The sequence below is a fragment of the Cryptococcus neoformans genome, assembly GCF_000091045.1.
Source record: "Cryptococcus neoformans var. neoformans JEC21 chromosome 3 sequence".
NCBI lineage: Eukaryota > Fungi > Basidiomycota > Tremellomycetes > Tremellales > Cryptococcaceae > Cryptococcus > Cryptococcus deneoformans.
The window spans coordinates 403284-426854 of NC_006685.1; the positions used below are offsets into that span (position 1 = coordinate 403284).

The following is a 23571-nucleotide window of genomic DNA, read 5'->3' on the forward strand; positions in this document are numbered from 1 at the left end:
GTAGGGAGTCTTCATTATGCGATCAACCAACTCTTCTCGGCCCCGCCGGCTTCCGGGTCCATTATGTAAACAAAGATTTAAAGGCGGTTACGTCCGCCATATAACTCCACATTAATTTTGATATTTTTAGGATCCCAGAGGCAAGCAGCAAGAACTTCGCAAGGGTTTTATTGCATCTATCTTACCGCTTTCGGTATCTATACACAGAAGGATAATTTATAATGGTGAGTATATGATCTATGACTCACTGATGCGTAGCCTTCACTGATCCTTACACAGCCGCCCCGAACAAAAGTTCAGTCTTCCGGACTCGGTAAAGCGCTGATCAATCGCAAAGCCAAGGAAGCAGTTGCACCTAAGGAGTCCCAGCTTGTACGTGTGGTATCTAATCTTAGCATGCCTGATTCCTGATTATCTTTAATAGTACACCCTTGATGACAACAATCCTTTGGCATCCGTCACCCATGAGCGCGATCTCGACGAATTTCTGGCCAACGCTGCTCTGGCAGATCAAGATTTCACAACCGAACGTACCAAGCTACGAGTGATATCTGCTCCTAACATGCCTACGCCATCTACCAATCCATTTTTGCTATCCGCTGAAGAGGAGAAGGAAGTCACCAAGAAGAAGAGGGATTTCCAGGGGGATTTGACTGTGCCTCGACGACCGCCTTGGACAAGGCAGATGACAAGGTTGGAGTTGGAAAAGCAGGAACGGGAGTCTTTCCTGGAGTGGAGAAGAGACATCGCAAAGTAGGTGGGATTCCATACGGCTGTGACAATGACTAAAAATGATGATACGCGACAGGCTCGCTGAAACGTCTAACCTTTTGCTTACGCCTTTTGAGCGTAATGTCCAACTTTGGCGTCAACTTTGGCGTGTCCTTGAGCGTTCTCAACTCGTCGTTCAAATCGTGGATGCTCGAAATCCTCTTGGTTTTAGGTGTCAGGATCTGGAGAACTACGTGAAGGAGATCGGTAGCGACGAAAATGACGAAGAGATTACCGTGGCAGGCAAAGGAAAGAGAAGAAGCTTATTGCTGATAAATAAGGCTGACTTATTGACATATGATCAAAGGTTAGTGTAGGCTATTCTTCTGCCCTCCTCTATTGCTTATCTATATTTATTAGGTCTGCTTGGGCCGAGTATTTCGAGAAGGAAGGCATCTCGTACGCGTTCTTCTCCGCTGCGAATGCTGCTGCTGCTCAAGAACAGGCAGAGAAACAGCGATTAAGGCAACAAGAAGAATATGATGGACCCAAAGGGTCTAGTGAGGAAAATGAAGAAGAATCTGAAGAGCAGCAGGATGAGACTGAGGATGAGCAGGATGAGACTGAGGAGGAGCATTTGATTAATGATCTCAGAGAAACCCATCTCGATGAGGAAGATTGGTCTTCAGAAAGTGCCGGAAGGAGTGGGAATGTTTCAAGGTCGGAAGTAGACGAAAAACTTGCCGAGGGGCAGACTCTATCTTTATCTGAAGTCGCCCAGGATGTCGGAGCCAGGTTTGGGGAGTCTACGGAACAGGAAGACGTAAGAACAAGAGTTCTCACCGTTACCGAGCTGGAAGATCTTTTCATCAATGCAGCACCAGACTTGAAAGGTAGATAACACTCATTTTAGTACGTGCGTGCTGACAACTTTGCTAGACTTTGCCACTCCTCAGCACCCCAATCCCAAGCTTATGGTCGGTTTGGTTGGCTACCCTAATGTTGGTAAATCATCCACGATCAACTCCCTCCTCGGTGCCAAGAAAGTGTCTGTTTCTGCAACTCCCGGTAAAACCAAGCATTTCCAGACTCTTGTACTCTCTGACACCATCACTCTGTGTGATTGTCCCGGTCTTGTCTTCCCGCAGTTTGCCAACACTCAAGCGGACATGGTCGTTGATGGTGTATTACCAATCGACCAAATGAGAGAGTATTCTGCTCCTGTGGATTTGCTGTGTAAACGAATACCGAGGGAGATATTGGAGGGTACCTATGGTATTAGGATTGATGTTAAGGACGAAGAAGAGGGCGGAACAGGTAAAGTGGGGTGGGAAGAGTTCTTATCTGCTTATGCGAGTAAGTTGTTCAAACTCATATCATTCACGATGCTTACTTGTTGATAGTCGCTCGCGGTATGACTCGATCTTCTTTCGGTATGCCGGACACTTCTCGTGCCGCACGATACGTCTTGAAGGATTATGTCAATGCCAAACTTTTGTTTGCCCATCCCCCGCCGGGTATAGACGCCGACGATTTTATGTCAGTCTCTCGAGCTGAAACTATTGCACGTATCGAGGAGTCATACGAGAATGGCAGAAAACGTGCACCCGTGACTCATGTCTCGAAGAATGCCGATACTTACGTTCAGCCTGCATCAGCAAAGGCTAAGGATTCTCTGGATGATGAGACAGAGCAGGGACAAGATCAAACTAAGAGAGAAAGGCAGTCTACTAGTAGACAGGTCAAGTCTACTGCTGCTTCTGCTCCCGCACGTTCTGGTCGCGAGAAGGCGTCGGCCCTTGATTCTGTGTACTTCAATGAAAGTGGGGCACAGCCACGTTTGGTCATCAAGGGGCGTAATCAGCCTGGTGATGCACAGGAAGGAGGGCAAGGATTTTCAAGGACTACCAGATATCCCCATCAGAGGTTGTTGGGACCTGACGGGATGCCCATTCTCGGTGCTGGAGGAAGAGACTTGGGAGGGGCAAATGGGAAGAAGCACTTCAAGAGAAAGGAAGGGAAAAAAAGATCCGGCAAGGGTTACGATTAGCTACTGATCTGACATGTATGCAGCCCGATGACTGCACCTTTGAACTGTTTTACACATAAAAAATAAGGACAACAGGTTCACTTTATGTCCTTCAGTCATTTGCCGTTGTCGGTCTGTCTATCAAAATCCTAAATCTGTGGTACTATTACTGGAACTGTAATTTACTTCGACGGTTGTCGGACCGAACGAGGAACGATAACAGTGAATTGTCGGCACGCATTTTAGCCGGCGGCATCGAGGGGGGCTCCTGCTTTCGTAAGAGGAGGGAGATCTTTTATTACCAAGATGCGTTATATAATTGGTAAGAGATCCGCGTTAGCAGTTGGCAGACCGTCGGTTCTGTTAAACTGCAAAATGGTTCATTTAACCATTATTTGTATGTGCAGCGCTGCTCCTCTTCGCTCTGTGACGACTTCCGGTCATCTGACCGAACGGTAAAACGGTAGAAGCAGTAGACTGGATCAGCATGTTCCACCCAGCTATATATCATGCAGCTACCCATAAAAATCCATAGGTCTCTCCCACAACTTGCAATCCTCCTCGACCGCAGCAAAAGACGATCAGCGTTCAACAACCGATCATGCTAAGAACATCAGGCTCGACAAACAAAGTGCTCCTATCCCGGCTGGGTTGCAGACTCATGCAAACCCAGACAGCTGGGGGACGAGCTCCCAATCTGCCTCTTCCAAGCATGGTGGGCTCTAAACCTCCCAGGAAAGAGCGTGAGGAGGGCAACGTAAGTGGTGAAACCTCGTTTAATAATACTGTCATACACCCAACTATTGGTCTACTTTCCCGAACTACTGGTCCCTTCATTTGCTGATGATTGCCGTAGATTAGCTCCGTGTTCTCTTCCCTTTCGGGAGAAGCTGAAAAGCCACTTCCACCTCGTTTTGCCGAGCTCAAACGGACCATTATTGGAGAGGAGGCCAATCAAAGAAGGCTTATTGCAGGATGGGAGAGATTGACAAAGAGATTGCGCGATGCTGCAGAAGAGATTGAGAGGAAGCAACAGGATGTAAGTGAGGTTGCATGAGGTATACTTGCCCTTCCCCGTCATTGATGATACTTCTTGCTTCAGAATATTCCTCAAACCTCCTACGACGAATTCATTAATGGAGGGAATGCAAGCCTCATTGAGCGCATCAAAGCCTGCGGAGCAGTAATTATTCGAGGTGTAGTCGATGAGCAAACCGCGCTCAAGTGGCTCGAAGATGTCAAGGCATACATTGCAAAGAATCCATCTGTTAAAGGCTTCCCAGAGAATGACAAGCAAGTGTTTGAACTTTAGTATGTTGCATATCCCAATTTCTTGATCAACAGTTCATGAATGTGAACCTATTCTAGCTGGTCAAAATCGCAGCTGGCCGCTCGTTCACATCCCCGCTCAATGGCAATCCAAAGAGCTCTACTTTCCCTCTTTTCTCACAATCCCAGTGCACCTGTGTCTCTCCATACCCCTGTTACATACGCTGATCGTCTCCGCATTCGGCATCCTGGGGACGCTCAGTTTGCTCTTGGTCCCCATGCGGACGGTGGGAGTGTCGAGAGATGGGAGGACGAGACGTACCGCAAGGTATACCAAAGATGCTTGGAGGGTAGATGGGAGGAATTTGACGCATGGACCATTGGCGAAAGGGCTTTGGCTAATCAAAACATGTACGACGGTCCTGGATCAGTACGTGCCTGATATCTATTTGCCATTGTTTGATGCCCGGCTGAGAGAATCACAGTGTGGGGTTTTTAGAGCATTCCAAGGTTGGACTTCCATGTCTGACACTGGTCCTAATGAGGGGACTTTGAGGGTTTATCCCCTGATAAAGGAGCTCACGGCTTACACTATGATGCGACCCCTTTTCCGGTATGTCTGAACCAGCCGGGAATGCTTATTAACACTTGCCAAAGAGAGAAACAGCCTCGAGCGACTCTTTCTCGAGACGAATACCTCTCGCCTGCGAACTGGGAGCTTGATTTTGAGACTTCACGGTTCCCCAATTCCCCCTTGGCCAGATGCCAAGAGTACAATGATGAAACTCATCCTCATCTTGAACTGGAAAGGACGATGGTCAGTGTGCCTCGAGTCAAGCCTGGAGATCAGGCTTGGTGGCATGGAGGTGAGTAATCAGTCGGTCAGTCTAGATTATGAAGCTAATAGCACCCCCATCGCAAACAGACATGATTCACTCCGTAGAATCCATGCACCAAGGCCAAGGGCCTTCGGCGGTCCTCTATATTCCTGCAGTTCCTCTCACACCTCAAAACGCAGATTATGTCCGAGACCAGAGAAGCCAGTTCATGCAAGGAAGGCCAGCACCCGATTTTCCAGGAGGCGTTGGCGAGAGCAGCTTTGCCGGTCGGGGTACTCAAGAGGATATTGAAAGTCATGATGGTAGACAGGCGTGGGTCTTCTCTTCTCATTCCTGAGGGCAAAGAACTGATGATCTCGAAGTATGGGGTTGGAACCATTTGAAATAAACGAGCGACTTGCCCCAGGTGAGCGCCAAGTGAGGCAACAGGCGTAAGTTCATCATAATCAATATTGGAACTTTTTTCACTAATATCGCCCAGCAATGAAATACTTGGATTCTAAGGATTTGAAGTGAAGAATGATGAATAGGGCAGTAGTTTGAAGGTAGCATTTGATTTTGTCATACATATTCCCGCTTAAGCAGGCATGGCGACAGCCAGCCCTCCTCCTTGCGTAGCGTCACCCAGTCTCGCTCGATGTATCTTGATTTCCTCCACTGGTCTGTCGTCCTTGTCCGTTCGCACAGCCTCTAATCTCTGAATGGTCTTCATACCAGAAGACACTCGACCGAATATCGTGTGCTTTCCGTCGAGGTACGGTGTCGGGGCCTAGACGAAGGACCTGAGTTAGTTTTCATTTCGGCGACCACAATAAGTTTACGAACACATGTGATGAAGAATTGTGAACCTATTGATCGGATGCACATTCATAAATATCACACCAATGTCTGTAGACGTGGGGACTCACCATTAGTATTCGGTCCAGAATTAGCCATGGCCAAGATTCCCGCACCAACAAATCTCAGCTCGGGGTGGATTTCGTCGGCAAACCTATCGCCATAAATTGAGGTTCCACCTCGCCCCGTTCCTGTTGGGTCACCACCTTGAATCATGAAATTCTGCTCATGTTAATTTTCGAACAGACATCCCATCTTATAAGCAATAGACGTACAGGGATAATTCGATGGAAAATGACACCGTTGTAATAGCCTCGCTCCGCCAGCTTGGCAAAGTTGTTACATGTCTGCCATTCAGTTTTTAGCCATGTGAACTTACGAGCTACAAAACTATCATTACTAACCTTGGGCGCATGGGCCGTGTAGAGTTCGACAGTGAATGAACCGACGGAAGTGTCGAATGTGACGTATGTTGGAGAAGGGCCTGACATGGTGATGAAGGGCGGTGGTGGTCCAGTTGATTTCGAGTCTGTCGAGTTGGCAGCGGTAGATTAGAGGTACTCTCTCGGGAAGAGTATTTCCTTATAAATTTCCAGATGTATGAGTATCTGATAAAGAAGAAATTCACGACAAAACCGACAGCTGAGTTCTTCGTGACGATCGATACGTCGAAGGCGGACGAGTAACGAAAACAAATGGATTAGAAATAACAAAAGTGGACGATTTAAATCAATTTATTAGCGTTTCAACCACAGCACTCAACAAGTTCACTACAGACATTTGATTCCGCTAATAACGGCCCAATGAACGCGTTCCGCAACCAGCTCGCGCAGCTGTCCACAACGAATGAAGTTCCCAAATGCACATTACTCCTTTCTCTTTATATGCATAAACGACTCTCCTACATCAGTTAATATGGGACGGAACGGCATGTTTGGCTCTTTTCAGGGCTTCGATGCTTTCGGAAAGGCGAGCACCTCTCCGTCGCTGCTTTCAACCTTTGCGCTAACGATCATCTGTAGACGATGGAAGATGTCAAGATCAAGACACGTACCGGTGCTCTCTGTAAGCCTGCACATGCGTCAATTTATGAAAACAATGTGCTAATCAAGTGTATTATAGTGACTTTCATCTCACTGTCGATTATTCTTACCTCTGTCATGCTCGAGTTCATCGATTACAGACGGATACACATGGAACCAAGTATCATCGTGGATAGATCGAGGGGAGAGAAGCTTGTAATCGATTTTGACATAGAATTCCCCCGAGTCCCATGCTATCGTGTGTATACCGTCAATTAATAGTACTAGATAAGCTGATAAAATATCGCCAGTCCTTTCGTTGGATGTCATGGACATCTCTGGGGAACATCAGACAGAGTTTGAACACCAAGTTACCAAGACAAGAATGAACAAGGATGGGAACGTTATTTCCAAAGTACAGGGGGGTCGTGAGTACCTATTCTCGGTCTTATAACTTCCATTGATACCTATTCGCTCTCTACAGAGCTCAAAGGAGATGTTGAGAGAGCCAACTTAAACCAGGACCCCAATTACTGTGGATCTTGCTATGGTGCCCTTCCTCCTGAGAGCGGGTATGTGATTAAAAGTTGTCATGGAATCTTGTGGAAATTGAATAATGTGTCTTAGGTGCTGTAACTCTTGTGAAGAGGTCCGACAAGCCTACGGTAGGAAAGGATGGTCTTTCAGTGATCCTGAAGGAATCGAACAGGTTCGTTGCAAGATCCTTGACAAGTAGGGAAGGGTACTGACAACAAGCTGGATAGTGTGTTGAAGAAGGATGGATGGACAAGATGAAGGAGCAAAACGAGGAAGGTTGTCGCATTGATGGACACATCCGGGTCAACAAGGTGAGTTCCTTTTACCCATTTTCCTTTCCTATCTTTCCCTAACGAACCCGCAACTCCAGGTTATCGGAAACCTACACTTCAGTCCTGGTCGATCATTCCAAAACAACATGATGCAAATGCTCGAGCTCGTCCCTTACCTACGCGACAAGAATCACCACGACTTTGGGCACATTGTGCACAAGTTTAGATTTGGCGCTGATATGACCAAGGCAGAAGAGTTGACAGTTCTGCCAAAGGAACAGAGATGGAGAGATAAATTAGGTCTAAGGGATCCTTTGCAAGGAATTAAGGCTCATACTGAAGTTTGTGAGTGCGATTTATTCTCTCAATTCTATCTGGCTGATTCCAAATGCAGCCAACTATATGTTTCAGTGTCAGTATCTGCCAGCTTCGCTCATTTTGGAGATGTTATACTGACAAAATGGTGATCATACTGTAGACTTCCTCAAGGTTGTTTCCACGAACTTCATTTCCCTCAGTGGGGAGGAGATTTCGTCTCATCAGTACAGTGTGACTCAGTATGAACGAGATCTTCGAACGGGAAACGCCCCTGGTAAGGATGCCCATGGTCGTAAGTGTACATCTCTCTCCTAGTATATGTAACAATTGCTGAACATTTGGTGAAGATATGACTAGTCACGGAATGATGGGTGTTCCTGGGGTCTTCTTCAAGTGAGTTCTCTTGATTGAATGTTGCACTTAAGGCTGATGAGTCACTTAAGCTATGAGATATCACCCATGAAAGTTATCCACACAGAAGAAAGGCAATCCTTTGCACACTTCCTAACATCGTAAGTACCTCCCAGTTTTGCAAAGAATCTCGATTGACGGGGCGGTGATAGGACATGCGCGATCGTCGGAGGTGTTTTGACAGTTGCAAGCTTGGTAGACTCTTTAATCTTCAACAGTTCCAAGCGATTAAAGAAGAAGTCTGAAGATTCATTCAGAGGCCCAAGTGGGAAGATAGTATGTCATGTGTAGCTGATAGACAAAGACGAAAACTGATGATTCGTTCGGCAGCTTTAAAGAACAGCCTTGGTGGGCGAGTGGTCGTTGAAAGGGTTGAAAGTGACATCGATGCATTGTTACGCTTTTGATGGGACATCGTGTTGCGTGAACGTTGCCAACTAGATAATATTACGGTGTACAAAAGAATCGTCGTAACATCGTGAAAGGAAATCTATCAGTATTACATAGCCACGTTAAAAGTGCAATTACTCTCCGACACGATAAGCCACCATAGCCTACAGAGCGTCAGTAAAGGACGAGTGAGCACGACGACGGCATGACGAACCTCCAGAGAGTGCACGTTGGTGCTAAAGCTTCGAAGCCTCACTTGCTCCACTTTTCCTTTGTCAATAAGATGGGGATCAGCGTCATTCCATGTAGCTGGGATAGCCACGTCCGGAGAATCATTCGTATGCGCTAAAATTGTAAATGTGCCTGTCAAAATTGAGCCTTCAACGTCGGCGTTACTTTCTTTCTGGCGTGATAGGACGCACACTGTTCCTCCAATATGGGCAAGAACGTCACACTGGATGTGATTTGCTTCATGATTTCCCTGATCTCCCCTTGAACTTCCTTTTCTGTCTTCTCCTTTTTTTTACTACCGGCGGATTTGGGTGGACCACCAGGTAGAGGGGCGAGAGCTGACTCGTCCGTATAAATGTCAAATTGCCATCGTTCAAGTGTTTCGCCTGTTTCAACCGACTTGATGGCAAGGACAATACGAGATAAAGATGAGGAGAGTAGCCATTCTATAAAGGATGTAAGTGACGTATTCGTGGGATGCGAGACAGCACATACCTTGGACCTGATTGAGGACAGTAGAGATGTATTCCTTGAGTTCTTCGTCCGCTGTCACAAGCATGGGCAAGCCGTACTTTTTTACCATCCTAGAGTAAAGCTAAGCTCTGAAAGTGAAGAGTGCCTCTGAATACGCACCTAAAGTCATCTGAAGGGTATACGCCTCGTTGATAAAGGATGCTGTTTGGGTGTGAGTGCTTACCAGCGGGGGGAGATTGATAGGTACCTGTTTACGCTATATTCGAAGAACTCTGTCACGAGGGCTGTTGACCCTTTGAGGGTGATTGCTTGGTTTGTCCTTGTTGCTTGTTTTTGCGCCATTTTGTAGGCCAGAAAGTGGAAATGAAATTGAAACGAAAAGAATAAACATCATGTCTGTCAACGAAAAGCAGTCACCAGTGGTGGACAAGCGAAAACGGCGGCCGCGGCGGCGGGTGGGTCATCACGTGATGTTCCCACGTGGAATTGTCCTTCGCGTTCCGACGACTTGCTCTTTTTTTTTTGGCATACTACTCTACTCTCGTCACTAAAAAAAAAACCAGCAATCTCAAATGTCAGCCATTGCAAGAGCAGCGGCCAGAGTTAGGCAGCAAAACACAACCCCACTTCAGCGCCCTCTTCTTCTCCAGCGAAAACCCGTTCTCACTCACACCCTCGCTCTCCATGCATCTCCCCTCAAGCCATCCCTTGCAACTTCCATCACATCTCCCAACTTTCAACAATCATTCCAGAGGAGATGGGCTTCTGCATCAGCCACGGCAGAGGAAGGGGCCAAGGAGGAGGTTTGGCCCCAGAGGAAGCTGCCCGAGCTTACTGAGACCGATAAGTTAAGGTTGAGACGTCAAAGGAACGTCGGTATCTCGGCCCATATTGACTCTGGTAAGACAACTTTGACTGAGCGAGTACGTGCCGATGTTTTCCCTCGAGCCATCCATTCATCTCACTAACAATGCTCCAGGTACTTTATTACACTGGTCGGATTCGAGATATCCACGAGGTTCGAGGTCGTGATGCTGTCGGTGCCAAGATGGACTCTATGGAGCTGGAACGTGAAAAGGGTATTACCATCCAGTCTGCTGCCACTTTTGCCGATTGGGTTGCTCCCAAGCCTCCTACAGAGTTAAAAGAAGGTGAAACCGTCGGCAACACTGACAAGCAAAAGTTTGCCATCAACATCATCGACACTCCGGGTCACGTCGACTTTACCATTGAAGTCGAGAGAGCGTTGCGAGTGTTGGACGGTGCAGTGTTAGTGCTTTGTGCTGTTTCTGGTGTTCAGAGTCAGACAATCACCGTAGACAGGCAAATGCGAAGGTATAATGTCCCCAGGCTGGCATTCATCAACAAGATGGACCGAGCTGGATCCAATCCCTTCCGTGTTATCGGTCAACTTCGGGGCAAGTTAAAGATGAACGCCGCTGCCGTCCAGGTCCCTATTGGATCTGAAAGTGACTTTGCCGGTGTCGTTGACATTGTCAGGATGAAGGCCATCTACAATGAAGGTGTCAAGGGGTGAGTCAAAATTCTCTTTCCATAGATGCCTCAACTGATCCTTGATTAGTAACCAAATTGTTGAGACCGACGAGATTCCCGAAAGCGTTCGCGCTCTTGCTGAAGAGAAGCGTGCAGAGCTCATCGAGCAGCTTTCCGAGGCTGATGAGACTCTGTGTGACCTTTTCCTCGACGAGGCTCCTATCACCCCTACCGATATCGCCCAAGCCCTTCAACGAGCTACCACCTCTCTCCGTTTCACCCCCGTCTTCATGGGCTCTGCCATCAAGAACACTGGTGTCCAGCCTCTCTTGGACGGTGTCTGTGCTTACCTTCCCAACCCCAGTGAAGTCCAGAACCAAGCTATGGACGCCACTCTTCCTGCTCACGCCCCAACTATTCCCCTTGTCCCCGCTACCGATGCGCCTTTGGTCGGCTTGGCTTTCAAGCTCGAAGAAGGCAGGTACGGTCAATTGACCTACATGAGGGTGTACCAAGGAGAGTTGAAGAGGGGTTCCATGATCTACAACGCCAGGACAGGTAAGAGAGTCAAGGTCCCTAGGTTGGTGAGGATGCATGCGGACGAAATGGAGGACGTCGATGCTGTTGTGGCTGGTGAAATTTGTGCGATGTTTGGTGTGGAATGCTCCTCCGGCGACACGTTCACCGACGGTTCGTCCACTTACACTATGGTACGTCGAGTGGTGCTAAAACGTGCGAATCAAAAGTAACCCAAGATAGACTTCCATGTTCGTCCCCGAGCCTGTTATTTCCCTTTCTATCCGGCCTGAAGGAAACGAAACTCCCAACTTCTCTCGTGCTCTTAACCGATTCCAGAAGGAGGATCCCACTTTCCGTGTGCACGTTGACTCTGAGTCTCAGGAGGTATGTCCTGCATCTCGAGGAGAAACCCTCGTGACATGGCTAATTAATGGCACAGACTATCATTTCTGGTATGGGTGAACTACACCTCGACATTTATGTTGAACGTATGAAGCGGGAATACAATGTTGCCTGTGTCACGGGTAAACCCCGTGTTGCTTTCCGAGAAACCATCACCGAAGCCGCCAAATTCAATTACACCCACAAAAAACAGTCTGGTGGTTCTGGTCAATTCGGTAGGGTCATTGGATCCATCGAGCCCATGGAGACCGATCCCGACACTGGCAAGGATACTGCCTTTGAGAACAGGATTATCGGTGGTAACATTCCCAACCAATTCATCCCTGCTATTCAGAAGGTGAGCAGCAGCAATAAGGGTCATTAAAGTGAAGTGATATCGCCCAGTACTGATATAATCGTAGGGTTTCCAAGAGGCGCTTGACAGAGGTCTTATCACCGGCCATCCTATTACGGGCTGTAAATTCGTCCTCGATGACGGTTCTGCCCATGCTGTTGATTCGAACGAACTTGCTTTCCGTCTCGCTGCTATTGGTGCTTTCCGAGAAGCCTTCAACAAGGCCAGGCCTGTCGTCCTTGAACCTGTCATGACCGTCGAAATCGTCGCCCCTATCGAGTTCCAGGGTAACGTCATTGGCGCCATCAACCAACGCAAGGGTACTATCGTGGACACCGAAGTTAGAGATGACGAGTTCACCTTGACAGCCGAGGTGGCTTTGAATGACATGTTTGGTTACTCAAGTCAATTGCGTGGTATGACTCAGGGTAAGGGAGAGTTCTCAATGGAGTACAAGAACCATCAGCCTGTCCTTCCAAACATCCAAAAAGAGATGGCTGAGGCATTCAGGAAGAAGCAGCTTAGCAAGTAGGCTGCCGATGTAGTGGTGATTAAAAATACCCCGTAAAAGATAGATTGGTTTAGATACCAAATTGGATTTAAGTTTATTTTGTATCCTGCATAGCATAGCATATGATCTTGGGCATGACATCTCCCTTCTCAGTGTCTTCAAATTCCTCTCGCATGATGCCTGCATAAGTAACGCAATAAATAATACATAATATAAAGTTTATATAGCTGACAACAACGAAGTCTATTTGTCATATCTAGATGATACAAGGTATGTACAGAGTTGAGAACTCGAACGCTCACATCTGTTGCTGGACCCTATCCGGAAGTTGTTTCTCGTATAGTTTCAGTAGTCTAAAACGCTCATCAGCGTTTCCTATGGGAAGTGCAAACCAAAGGGCACTCACAAATCCATGCCATCCTCCAAGGGCGAAGTGACGAATCGATGTACCATGATAGGCAGTTGCGCATTTGCGGCGTTGATTTTCGGTACCCAAGCCATAGCCTCCCCAGTCGCTTCGCCAAGTAACCTAAGCCTCGGCACAGGCAACGGCCTTTGCCCTTCCAAACGACGACGGAAAGCAAGTGCAGCGCCAATGCACTCTTGATCTTTCTCATGTGATGTCGCATGACTCCTGTCCTTTGCTGTACCACCATCTCCACGTCGCTTTGCTTTCGTAATCTGCTCTTGGTCAAGTCCTTTGATTAATTTGTCGAATGTTTTGTATACCTGTTCGAAGAAATAGGGCATGATAGCTATGTCCAGGTCGCCATCACCCCAGACAAGATCAAAGTCGTATACGAGAACTGGAGGTTTTGATTCTTCAATGGAATCCATAGTCATTGTCTGAGACAACAATTAGTAACCGAATTTGAATCGAGCGATTGATTTAAGACTCACCATGAGAGGCAATGACGCGATCTCCTTTCGGCCATGGGCGGAAGCTGCTTGTATTGATTCCTCAAGGTTTCTATGCTTCTTCACCTCTCGAGCTGCTTTTACGCCATCACTAGATACCCACTTCACATAGCTCACTAATAGATTCAAGTCCCTCTTAGGTAAGTTTTCCGCGGTAAGCTGCCTTTCCAGGTCTGCTTCCACCTTCCCCATCGTAAAACGATAGAAATCGCCGCGATGATCATCAGTGGGCGGTGAGTTGAAAAGGCCAATGTCAACACCGCCGAGGTCGAAGCGCATATTTTGGGCAGTTTTGACAGTGCTCGTTGAAGTCAACGTTTGGCCAGTTTTCCGAGCCGTGTGGAGGATTGCGGCAGCCATGGGGGAGGGCTCTGTCGACTTGCGCAATCGCTTGCTCTTATAGGCGGAAGAGCGATGACATGCCATTCTTTCTTGGGATTCGATAGTGTTAGAGAGGGAGTAGAATTTGCTGACAAGAGATGGGATCGAGAGTAATCGGATAACTGAACGAAAAACGCCAGCCTTAACCGCAAAAGAAAGTAAAACTTGAGAACTGGGGTCCTGAGCAAAGGCTTGCCAATCATCCGCTAGAGTGACAGTGGCAGGATCAAGGCTATGATGCTTGTTAGCATGACAATTCTTTAAAGTGCAAATGGATATACTTACGTGAAACGGATCACACTAAGTTCCTGTAAAGACAAATTACTGCTCAGAGTACCAGCGTTGATAGACATATTCAGCACTGTTGGGTCGTCGGGCGCCCCGCCTCGCGAGGACTGACGAGCGGTGCGGAAGATTAAGCTCTCGCTGCGAATTTCCCCTGAAATATCGCCTTTAGCCGTGATCTGGGTCACACCTAAATCTAATTCTAATTCTGCCTTCACACCATTTGACGAAGTCCGAAGGACTACTGGAGTCATTTCCAGTTTAGCATTGGTCACGCCGATATTGGTATCAAAGTCGACAGTCCGGAACCGTACAAGAGCACTGACAGTAACTTTCGGGATCGAGGCGGTGTGAATGGAGGGGGAGCTGGAAGATGCCTCGCCTAAAGGTGGTCTGCTCGGGAGCTCGAGATTGGGAGCGTTATCAAGCCACACGGCAGCGAAAGCCAACCATGCACTAAATTGTTCTAGTCTAAACTGCGCCGAAAGCAAAGAGTCAAGCACAATAGACAGATACTTGCGACCTGTGAGACTTTCGAAGCTGTAATCAATGGAGAATGCCATATCTTTTGCGCCGGCCTCAATACAGCTCTTGCCCTCCGCAAACTCGTGCCGGAGATATGCCCTCACACCAGATACTGTTCCGGCCACGGTGGCTTTGCTTCCATCGCCAATTATGGTGCTGGCAAAAAAACCGCCGCTTTTCCATTTTAAGTCGACATAGGCGTTGGAATCAGGTGCACAAGATAATCGTAGTTCTGATTTATCGATCCGTAGGGTAACGCTTACCTGGACCCGAGTTGATACTGTTCGGGTTATGGGACGACGTGACAACCCCTGAGGGACAGCAGGTGAAACCTCCATAGGCATTTTAGGTGAGGTATCCAGGGGTGTCGATTGAGTTCGTTTGGCCTTTCTCCCCAAGCGATTGGCAATCTGAAGGAAGAAGGGGAGTATAGTAGGCCGGAGGAGATTCCGGCTTTCGTGGACAGCCTTGGTCTTTGTCAGCAAGGAGCTTACAAGGAGATTACGACACTTACGAGGTTAAAAAGAAGTGACCCATCACCTTCATCCTGTGGAAAGAGCGGTACCTCATCCTTTGGCCCTGTATACTCCATCCAAAGTGACACGGCAGGCAATACTACCGTATCATGCCATCCTCTGCCCCTTCTCGTTTCTGAGCTCAACGTTGCCTTTTCCGTATCGGACAGGTCTCTGTGCAACTCTACCGTTCCACTGTTAAAAGTGAAGGAAGTCCGGACCATAATCCTTTGCGACTGTCGTCTGGCGGAAGGTGATGCAGGGCTTTCATACTTGGACGCTATTGTCTCTTTAGCGTGCCCTGCGACCTCAACCTTGTACTGGGCTTCCACCTTTGCTATTTTTTCCTTTCCTCGCTCAAATAGCTCAACAAGTTGAATGACATCGTCAGAAATATCCGGCGACAGGGTGAGCTTGAAGTCTGAAGCAGAACAATGGGCGGAAAGGTGCCATGCTTCATGAGTTGAGGACATCTCCGCCTCACTTTCAATGGATGGGACGACCATACAATTCTTAGAGCCATGGAAGTCGCTCGTGAAATGTTCTGGAAGGCTTTGATCAAACCTAAAAGCGATATATCAGCAGCGTATTATGTACAAGTCACTCCCACTTACCTGTCGATGAACTGTAATGCCATGTTCTGCAATCTGAATCTCGCAGCCTCGTTGTGCCTATTATGAAAGCTAATGACACGAATCGAGTAAAGCAATGCAGGTACATCGCTTTTTCTGCAGTCTTCAATGACAGCGCCTTCCACTAGCGGTATTGCCACTCCTATGCCCCCGATCTCAACAGTCAACAATCGATTAGCCAACCAAGAGATCTCCGAACGATTCACATGCTCAGCCGACTCGAATCTTTTCAACACTTTCGTTGTCCGCTGCTTTACTTCGGCCATCTCTCGTGCGCGGTGATCCCGCAAAATATAGAGATCGGATGACCAGCTCTTGAGGAGATCGGTCAGCTCGCTGAGAGCCTCGACATGCATGACTGTGCGCACGTGACTGAGATGAATAATGAGTTGTGACGTCAATAAGGGAGTGGCTGGAATCTCTTCCACTTCGACGTCTAGAGTCATGGATGCAGTGCGTTGCCGGCGGAATGGTTCTGTATCATTGCTGACATACCCGTCATCCAAATGTCCCAGTGACAAGCTGAAATGGTCAACTTTTGCACGCCAATGAAGGCCATTACCATGATGATATTGATTAGTTGCTCGTCCCTTAGCAGCTAAAGCCTCAAATACGATAGTCGCGGGAACGTCGTCCGCGCGGAGGCCAAATCGGACGCCATCAACACGTACGTGCACGTCATAGAGTATCTTGTTCAAACTGACCTTCCGAGCTCCTGGTGAGGGACTCCGCCAACCCTTCTGCGCATGCAGTTTCTCCTTCGCCTTACGAACATCCTTCCGCCAATCGTTCACTAGATGATTAATGTCATCCTGGAGATTTTGATGTAGCGAAAGTAATCGGTCAAGAATCGCGGGTCTAAGCACACCCGAAAACAGCCCAAGCTGGAGGTTGGCAAAAACATGAGGTTTGTCTTGCAGATGTCGATGATTACCGATGATGGCAACCGAAGGAAGATTCAAAGATGATGATTCACTACTCTTGCTCCTGCGAGAATAGTAGGCCCCGACCACTTGTGGCGCGACCTTGACAGCAAATCTGATGTCCTTTTTCTTCTCTGACTTCACGACATAGATTTTACCGACTTCCCAGCGCAACCACAAGGCTTTGGCGGCTCGTACTTGAAAGTGTAAAGCTTCGATTGTGATATCCAGATCTGTCAAAAGAACTGGGGTAGATTTGGATGGTGGTCCATTTGTCCATGCCTTTATAGCGCCCTTCATGTCATCGACTGCAGACGCATAAAGACTAAGTCACTTGAGTAAGCAAGATAGACACGCTTATACAGAGAACGTACGGTAATTCTTTGGCCTTCCACTGCTGTATAAAAGAATAGAAAGCCCGCAGCTGTGGGCGAGAATCGAACTCAAGCAGCTTTAAGCCAGCCATTGCGCGAATTTCTGTCGAGGGCTTGTCAACGGAGGCAATGCGCTCACCAGAAGCTCTCCATCCTTGTGTCTTCAAAGATATAACGACCCTGTCCGTTGAGTGGGTAATAGCAGCAGGGTTCTCCACAGGTTGAATTAGAATAATCTCAATCAGCCTACACGTCAAGCTGAGAGATTCTCTAGTTGAACGACCTGAGACGGGGTTTGAATGAAGTCGATGGCGAGTCAGCGCGGTGAGTTGTAGTTGTCGAGCCCCTGAGCGCAGTCGTAGGCCCCCCCCAATAATGGTAGCATCGAGAGTTTCAAGCTGAATATTGATCGCAATAGCAGAGGGACTTTTGCCTATAGCATTGAAGGAGGGAAGGCTTTCACCTGGACTCTCTCCTTTGCCAAATTCAGGCTTTGGCTTACACGGGATGTGTACAATAAGCCTCGCCAAAGTGAGAATGCTATCATGCACTTCTAACCCTACCGTTTGAATGGCAACTACCATTCTCATTTGGGAGATTTTTCTCTCTTCGATCATCGCAATAACGGTAGCACATCCGAACGACAGCTTGCTGATATTAATGTAGCTCATTGCTGTGGCAGTAGACCCGAGAAGTCGCCCATAATGACGAACAGAAGCATTGTCGATATAAACAAATACGTCGATAGGAGTGTCACATTCTGTCTCTGGGGTACAAGAAGATCCGATATTGAAGGCACGTTTGAAGAAGGGTTGGTCACGAACGAGATTTTCTGTTCCCACAAGCGAGTCGTCAACCTGGATGAGATTGCTCACAAAGTAATTGGCCATATCTGATATATTAGCCACAACATCCGCTTCATCGAGCAAGCCGCCTCTTAGCCAATCTCTGAATCTCGTCAACAGCCACCAGCCGGTCTGTCTCCTGTTTCCAAGCTGACTGTCTTGTTCGTGGAGGCCATGAGGGGTAACATAGGCAAAACTCGGGAGGTATGCCCCCCTCTGGGAGTTGATCGCCGAATACAAAATGTGACACAGCATCGCTGCGTCAGATCCAGTTTTGGGGTGGGAAAAATTGGCCTCCTGGATAACTGCCTGCCAACGTTCGGCAAACGCGCTGCCAAAGGTGATGGCAGGTGTCACCGTATCGAAATGAGCATGTGAAACTTTGGAGTGGATTCGAATCCCGTGGCCAGAATGAAAACCAGCGGTAATGGCACTGGCAACGAAATGGGCTAAAGGCAGATATTCTGGACTTTCTGTGGTGGGACCAACAATATCCTTCAATGAGGAAGCCGTATCGGACGACGACATGGCAGAAGCAGTAATGGATACCACGGAGAAGATAAGATCAAGGACTGGCCGTTGATTTATCAGGGTGTAACGATGGATGTTGCACCTGATATGTTGAATATGGCTAATTAATGCACTTGATGGCTCTCCCCCGGAAAGACGCATCGTAGCACTGGGCACATGTATGTCCAAAACCATTTGTTGCTCAGGTATTTTGGAATCTGCCACATCCTGCACTTGGCTAATAAGGAGAGAATCAAGGCGCTTTTCGTAGGACACACTACCTGTTGATATCGCAGATACGATTTCCGAAATACTTTGTAATGATTCCGGATGAAGATTGACTTGCGCAGCATGAGTAACGAGGCGCACCACTTTACCTGATGCCATTTCGTCTCGTGCTTTTCTCTTGCCTTTGATTTCTTCCTCTCCGCCTCCATAATCGGAGTCAGAAGCACTCAATCTGATTTCTGGGGGATATCGGTCACGTGCAAATTGGAAGTGTCGAAGTTTGTTGGCTAAAACATCTGCCATATCAAAAACGTACTCGGCGGGGAAAGAGACTTCTGAGGCGGAGTCAGAAGATGTGCCGGATGCAGAATCTGATTCGTCTCCTGCGGATGATACGGAAGAGTCGTCTGTCTCTTGAATTGTCATAAATGGCTTTACCGGGTTTCGTTTGCCCCATGTCCTGTTCACGATTCAGTTGACGGGTTGTTTGAGACGAAGTTTTCAACAACTTACTTTGAAGGATTGGACTCTTCCGGCCCGCTCTCGATGGATGAAGAAGGCTGAGAGTCGTTACTGTCGTAGCCATGTCTTTCCGACAGCAAACTTTCAGATTCTTCCTCATCTATCATTTCCACTGAAGAAAATCAGTCAAAGCCAAACATAATAACACAGATAACTAGTAGTCACCTGTTTTTTCTTCCATCGGCATCGGCAGATATAGATTGTTTACATGATGTCCAGCTGGGCGGGATCAGCAGGGCGTTTCATTGGAGTTCGTTGCAGCATCTCAGGCACTCACTCGGTTTTTGACCTCCCCTGTACATATACCAAACCCTTCCTGTCTCTGAATCTTGCTCTTTCAAGAACTCCTGTTGCGCTGACACCCGCTCTCGCCACCGATCCGGTGCGTTGTACACGTCTAATGTAGCTCCTACTGCGGCACTACTAACAACACGCCATGTCTTCCTAGGAGAACGATGAACGATGTTAATGGTGAATGATGGAAGGAGAAGTCCAATGTTTGAACTGTAGGAGCGGGTCCCCCAAGTACTGGTATCGAGAGTAAGGCCTGATAATGCTTCAAGTGATATGGCGCTAGAATCTGCGGTGAGCATCGCTAATGCATGATTGATGGAAAATTTGAAAAAGGTGACTGAACACATTATTAGTAGCGAAAGCTGAAACTATAGTTGTATTTACCATCAGGAGGTGTTTTGAGTTGATAATTCTGATCAGGAGCATTATCCGGGTCAGAAAATGTGTATCCTACTGACCGACCAATTGCCTGTAAAGTTGTCAGTAGACTGGGAGTAAGGAAGGCAGATATTTTGGGAATATTAGCTTCCCAGAGGCAGAGATACGTCGTTGCTCTGGGTTTGGGACCGAATAGCCTGCTTGCTTTCAACTCGATACCTTCTATAAAGATTGCCTCCTCGCCTGAGACTACCGGAGCCGAGCCCCTTTCGTACAATGGCAGTAATTGAGGAGCTGCCGCAATATATGTGGGAGTGGCATTGAGGGAAAGTTCCATGAATTGTTCAACTGATTTGATGGTCATTTGCAGCTGAGGGACTGGTAGGGCGATTCCCCCAGAGAAGTTGTAAATCTCATCACACATGAGGATAAGAGACTCTTCAACGTTCATGGTGATGTGGACGGCATAAGGATCGGACTATCGCATTCTCAACCATAAGTGATGTGTCACACAAGAATATGGTGAATGACGCACTCTGCCTGGCCTGTATTTTTCCTCTACTGGATCGCCCACGCTTGCAGGATCATGATCAAACCTCTCCAGGAACTCGTCCATGGTAGTAAATTGAGTAAAGGACCCAAAATAGTTGTCCTTCACGCAAAATAACCGCCTGAGCACCCAACCTAGCATTTTGAACTTGACATGCTTCCCCTCGAGGTGCAGAGTTAATGTTTCTTGATGTTCTGGTCTGGGAACCGCGTAGTAACGGTACGAGCCAGAAGCTATCAATTGCCCGACCTGGCCGACTTCAAGAACTTCGGGACCAAATGTACGATGGGTATCCCATTTCGGGACACATAGTTCAACGCGCGCGTCAGAAAGGGAAATTGAGAAAGGCACCACTGAGGCCTCTGGGCGGTACTGCGTCGAGGCTACAGCAACTACTGCATCTAGTCGGGGGCCATAGACGTCCATGAAAGCTATAGAACATCAGTGTGTGCGATGACAGATATGATGAACTGACCATTGCTATCTCTGGATCCTGGAGCGTCAACAATGTTGTAATCGTTGATGTACAAATGGAAGGCGTAGTTGATCAAGGAGACACGGAAATTATAGTGATTGGGAACAAAATGATGGTAATCACCACCTGTGGTTCCGCTGCTCCAATCTTTTGCAAGATCTGAAATCAATGTGACGTGGTCGCGAAGCAAGCTAATGGAAGGAGTGTCAAAAACAACGTCCATGCCCCAGTCACGCTTCGCATTCCATTGAAGCGGAGTTGGCATAGCCATTGAAAGCTGGAAGTCAGTTAAATTCTATCCATCGATCACTTACTTTACACGTTTTAGCCTGTATAAACGTATCAAGATTCACGCTGGAACTAATCCCTAGCGAATCCAAATGAAGGACCAACATTGAATCATATCCTCTTTGTGTCGCGATTTGATCCTGCGTGTACGTAACCGATGAGTTCGGGCCCACTACGACATCTAACCATCCATATCTCCGTTCTGCATTCGCAGGAGAGTTGTCATATTGCCAATCCTGCTCTGTCAGCCTGATAAGACAGTTAATATCCATACCTTTGAACTTTCACGGGTGGGTATACGGAGGACCGTCTCATCTTCCAACATCACGCGCAGAACAAGTGCGGTGTGTACTCGTGTATCGCCAGGGCGTAGACGGGCCTTGGGCTCACTGTCAAAGAACAACGCCGGAGCAAAAGCTTTTTGTAGCGCCTCTCTGACGAGATCAGTTGATTATTCTAAAAGCTTGTAGCTCACCTTTGACGATCAGCCCAGGGGCCATATTTGACGGTACCCTTTCGAATTATTATATCGATACCGTACTCCGGGGGGAGATCAACATTACCTATCTCGTCCAAGATGTCGCCGTAAGGAGTCTGTAATGGGTCGGGAACGTTTCCTAATTCGTTGGCTCATATACGCTAGTATTTGAACTTACCAGGTATGTCGGCGTAGTACGTCAGAGTGAGTTCAGGGGCTTCAAGGAGGTTTGTGGCTTTGGCATATTCCCTTTCATCACCACCCTCTTTCCTTGGAGACTGGATGGTATCATCTTCAGGCAGTCGATATCTAGCCAAACCCTTCCACAACTTGTCTGTAGGTAACCCTGGTACAGGAGCCGTGGAGAATTTGGGATCGTAAAGAAAGGGGAACTGTCTGGAGAGAAAATGAAACCCTGAAAAGACAGAGATGGTGGAGGGAGGTTTGTTGACCAGATCGACCTGCTGTTTAAGTAGTTCGTCGTAAACCTTTTTGCCGTGAGCCAACAAAGGTCCTGAGTAATCAACATTGGTACGAGTGAGCACATTAGCTTCATGAAATTTCAGCTCGACTGCCATCTTGTATAAATCCAAGAGTGATCGAGAATCCGAGGTCTCTAAAATACCTTCGGCCCGTTTAAAATCACCGATGAGAAGAGTGGGGGTGGCATCATTTCCGAGGACAATGGATCCAGCGACCACTCGGAGCTCTAAGGGAAGAGCTTCGCGGAACCAATTGATGCTGTCTGATGGTGGCGGCTTTACAGGCTTAACTTGGGCTGGGAGTTCATGGGTGACTGGAGGATAACCTGTGACCATTTAGTCGCATTCTTGGTTCCCTAAACTTACTAGAGCTACTGTGTCCGTTATCTGATGGAGTCCCCTTGGCAGAGCTGTCTTTTGTCGACATTCGCGCCAAGTTTTTCAGCCTAGCTCGAAGACCTAGTTCCTCTTCAAAGTCTCCATACCCGTGCGAAGCCCCCTTAACGCCGCCGGCCTCGTTTTCATGCTTCTTCATACGCTCCACAATGTCATCATATGCTGGAGTTCGGTTGTAGACAAATGCTTCTACACCTTTAGCATACACGATGATACGACAAGGAAGCTTGCCTGCTCCTTGTTAGCCTAGCATACAATCCATCATATTAATTGAGACGTACTTCGTCTGCTGTTGTTCGACTGTGAATCCGCTTCTTGTCTGACTCTTATTTTCCAATACCTCCACGTTATGTGCCCAGTTAAGGCCCTGATTGAAATGTTACTCGAATGGTACTCGGCATTCCTAAAGGAAAGTCGCCCTGCCAAAGGTGATATTTGCAGAGATCCTATAGATATATATGCGTGATGGACACGCCATGCGTAAAGGCGAATGAGAAAGGCAACAAACGAAGCTAAGAGCCTGTTCCAATAGAACAGAAAAGCTGTCGAGGCGACAATAACAGCCGCGAGTTCGATGAGAAGGAGAAGGTTCACCGGAACAGCCATAGTGCGATTGAGACTCTGGGTCCGGGATTATCGCATGGCTATGCGAATTTCGGGGACTTGACAGCGGGATTAGGGGTTGGAGAATGAGGTGGTGGAGGATGTGCAGATCTTGGTGTATTTGTTATACTTGGTAAGGTGTCAAAGAAAGGTGATCATGGAAGAAATGGATTATTGAAATAGAGAATCTGTCATATACCATCTTCCTACAAACGAAAAAGAAGGGATCTCAGAAGAAGCAGCGATGCGCCGACGGCCCTCAGCAATGGTAATATTACGTAATTATAATGTGGAGGTGTCTTCTTCACTTCTTTCGGCGCCCCCCGCTGACTTGGAAAAGTTGCGAGGAACGACATGAAGACCTTGCAA

The 23571-nt window shown here is 47.6% G+C and overlaps 7 protein-coding genes across 7 annotated transcripts; 4 read left to right on the plus strand and 3 right to left on the minus strand.

Annotated features, from left to right (window-relative positions):
- Nucleotides 1–149: 149 nt before the first annotated feature.
- Nucleotides 150–2886, plus strand: CNC01470 (GTP-binding protein, putative). The gene is made up of 7 exons (XM_569478.2): nt 150–224; nt 280–372; nt 425–753; nt 809–1078; nt 1132–1604; nt 1651–2067; nt 2115–2886. The coding sequence occupies exons 1-7, from the start codon at nt 222–224 to the stop codon at nt 2759–2761; spliced, it is 2232 nt and encodes a 743-aa protein (XP_569478.1). The 5' UTR covers nt 150–221; the 3' UTR covers nt 2762–2886.
- A 332-nt stretch (nt 2887–3218) lies between these two features.
- CNC01480 (conserved hypothetical protein) lies at nt 3219–5504 on the plus strand. The gene is made up of 9 exons (XM_569480.2): nt 3219–3497; nt 3597–3779; nt 3843–4051; nt 4109–4439; nt 4495–4622; nt 4667–4875; nt 4935–5160; nt 5211–5279; nt 5330–5504. Exons 1-9 carry the CDS (start codon nt 3342–3344, stop codon nt 5349–5351), a joined length of 1533 nt encoding a protein of 510 aa, XP_569480.1. The 5' UTR covers nt 3219–3341; the 3' UTR covers nt 5352–5504.
- On the minus strand, nt 5327–6381 carry CNC01490 (cyclophilin-like peptidyl prolyl cis-trans isomerase, putative). Its single transcript, XM_024656695.1, has 6 exons — nt 6326–6381; nt 6090–6266; nt 5961–6032; nt 5757–5907; nt 5674–5696; nt 5327–5617 (listed from the first exon to the last, which is right to left on the minus strand). Exons 2-6 carry the CDS (start codon nt 6174–6176, stop codon nt 5426–5428), a joined length of 525 nt encoding a protein of 174 aa, XP_024512377.1. The 5' UTR covers nt 6177–6266; nt 6326–6381; the 3' UTR covers nt 5327–5425.
- Nucleotides 6382–6559: 178 nt separating this feature from the next.
- Nucleotides 6560–8734, plus strand: CNC01500 (ER to Golgi transport-related protein, putative). Its single transcript, XM_569484.2, has 14 exons — nt 6560–6654; nt 6708–6750; nt 6808–6966; nt 7019–7135; nt 7192–7279; nt 7335–7416; nt 7472–7555; nt 7615–7861; nt 7911–7928; nt 7995–8126; nt 8182–8227; nt 8278–8346; nt 8398–8521; nt 8576–8734. The coding sequence occupies exons 1-14, from the start codon at nt 6601–6603 to the stop codon at nt 8579–8581; spliced, it is 1269 nt and encodes a 422-aa protein (XP_569484.1). The 5' UTR covers nt 6560–6600; the 3' UTR covers nt 8582–8734.
- On the minus strand, nt 8625–9720 carry CNC01510 (mitotic spindle checkpoint-related protein, putative). The gene is made up of 6 exons (XM_569486.2): nt 9588–9720; nt 9500–9541; nt 9362–9450; nt 9058–9312; nt 8850–8998; nt 8625–8799 (listed from the first exon to the last, which is right to left on the minus strand). Exons 1-6 carry the CDS (start codon nt 9680–9682, stop codon nt 8770–8772), a joined length of 660 nt encoding a protein of 219 aa, XP_569486.1. The 5' UTR covers nt 9683–9720; the 3' UTR covers nt 8625–8769.
- A 163-nt stretch (nt 9721–9883) lies between these two features.
- On the plus strand, nt 9884–12809 carry CNC01520 (elongation factor g 1, mitochondrial precursor (mef-g-1), putative). Its single transcript, XM_569488.2, has 6 exons — nt 9884–10263; nt 10320–10873; nt 10923–11544; nt 11594–11737; nt 11793–12092; nt 12157–12809. The coding sequence occupies exons 1-6, from the start codon at nt 9913–9915 to the stop codon at nt 12619–12621; spliced, it is 2436 nt and encodes an 811-aa protein (XP_569488.1). The 5' UTR covers nt 9884–9912; the 3' UTR covers nt 12622–12809.
- CNC01530 (fermentation-related protein, putative) lies at nt 12781–23387 on the minus strand. Its single transcript, XM_024656696.1, has 19 exons — nt 22881–23387; nt 22570–22830; nt 21900–22529; nt 21719–21860; nt 21518–21677; nt 21270–21479; nt 20956–21232; nt 20466–20911; nt 19937–20408; nt 19536–19889; nt 19424–19477; nt 19250–19370; nt 17154–19196; nt 15839–17104; nt 15224–15788; nt 14185–15176; nt 13501–14131; nt 13007–13446; nt 12781–12953 (listed from the first exon to the last, which is right to left on the minus strand). The coding sequence occupies exons 1-19, from the start codon at nt 23203–23205 to the stop codon at nt 12899–12901; spliced, it is 9444 nt and encodes a 3147-aa protein (XP_024512378.1). The 5' UTR covers nt 23206–23387; the 3' UTR covers nt 12781–12898.
- Between the last annotated feature and the right edge of the window lie 184 nt (nt 23388–23571).

Coding starts and splice junctions, on each gene's coding strand:
- CNC01470 (XM_569478.2), top strand. Junction 1,079..1,131: donor TTATTGACATATGATCAAAG/GTTAGTGTAGGC, acceptor TATATTTATTAG/GTCTGCTTGGGCCGAGTATT. Junction 1,605..1,650: donor TGCAGCACCAGACTTGAAAG/GTAGATAACACT, acceptor CAACTTTGCTAG/ACTTTGCCACTCCTCAGCAC.
- CNC01500 (XM_569484.2), top strand. CDS start 6,601: ATGGGACGGAACGGCATGTTTGGCTCTTTTCAGGGCTTCGATGCTTTC. Junction 6,967..7,018: donor CCCCCGAGTCCCATGCTATC/GTGTGTATACCG, acceptor AAATATCGCCAG/TCCTTTCGTTGGATGTCATG. Junction 8,228..8,277: donor GTTCCTGGGGTCTTCTTCAA/GTGAGTTCTCTT, acceptor GAGTCACTTAAG/CTATGAGATATCACCCATGA.
- CNC01530 (XM_024656696.1), bottom strand. CDS start 23,205: ATGGCTGTTCCGGTGAACCTTCTCCTTCTCATCGAACTCGCGGCTGTT. Junction 22,831..22,880: donor GTCGAACAACAGCAGACGAA/GTACGTCTCAAT, acceptor AACAAGGAGCAG/GCAAGCTTCCTTGTCGTATC. Junction 22,530..22,569: donor TAACGGACACAGTAGCTCTA/GTAAGTTTAGGG, acceptor AAATGGTCACAG/GTTATCCTCCAGTCACCCAT.
- CNC01510 (XM_569486.2), bottom strand. CDS start 9,682: ATGGCGCAAAAACAAGCAACAAGGACAAACCAAGCAATCACCCTCAAA. Junction 9,451..9,499: donor TACCCTTCAGATGACTTTAG/GTGCGTATTCAG, acceptor GCTTTACTCTAG/GATGGTAAAAAAGTACGGCT. Junction 8,999..9,057: donor GCCCATATTGGAGGAACAGT/GTGCGTCCTATC, acceptor CAATTTTGACAG/GCACATTTACAATTTTAGCG.
- CNC01520 (XM_569488.2), top strand. CDS start 9,913: ATGTCAGCCATTGCAAGAGCAGCGGCCAGAGTTAGGCAGCAAAACACA. Junction 10,264..10,319: donor AGACAACTTTGACTGAGCGA/GTACGTGCCGAT, acceptor ACAATGCTCCAG/GTACTTTATTACACTGGTCG. Junction 11,545..11,593: donor GTTCGTCCACTTACACTATG/GTACGTCGAGTG, acceptor AACCCAAGATAG/ACTTCCATGTTCGTCCCCGA.
- CNC01490 (XM_024656695.1), bottom strand. CDS start 6,176: ATGTCAGGCCCTTCTCCAACATACGTCACATTCGACACTTCCGTCGGT. Junction 6,033..6,089: donor ACACGGCCCATGCGCCCAAG/GTTAGTAATGAT, acceptor ACTGAATGGCAG/ACATGTAACAACTTTGCCAA. Junction 5,908..5,960: donor TTTTCCATCGAATTATCCCT/GTACGTCTATTG, acceptor TAACATGAGCAG/AATTTCATGATTCAAGGTGG.
- CNC01480 (XM_569480.2), top strand. CDS start 3,342: ATGCTAAGAACATCAGGCTCGACAAACAAAGTGCTCCTATCCCGGCTG. Junction 3,780..3,842: donor TTGAGAGGAAGCAACAGGAT/GTAAGTGAGGTT, acceptor TTCTTGCTTCAG/AATATTCCTCAAACCTCCTA. Junction 4,623..4,666: donor ATGATGCGACCCCTTTTCCG/GTATGTCTGAAC, acceptor CACTTGCCAAAG/AGAGAAACAGCCTCGAGCGA.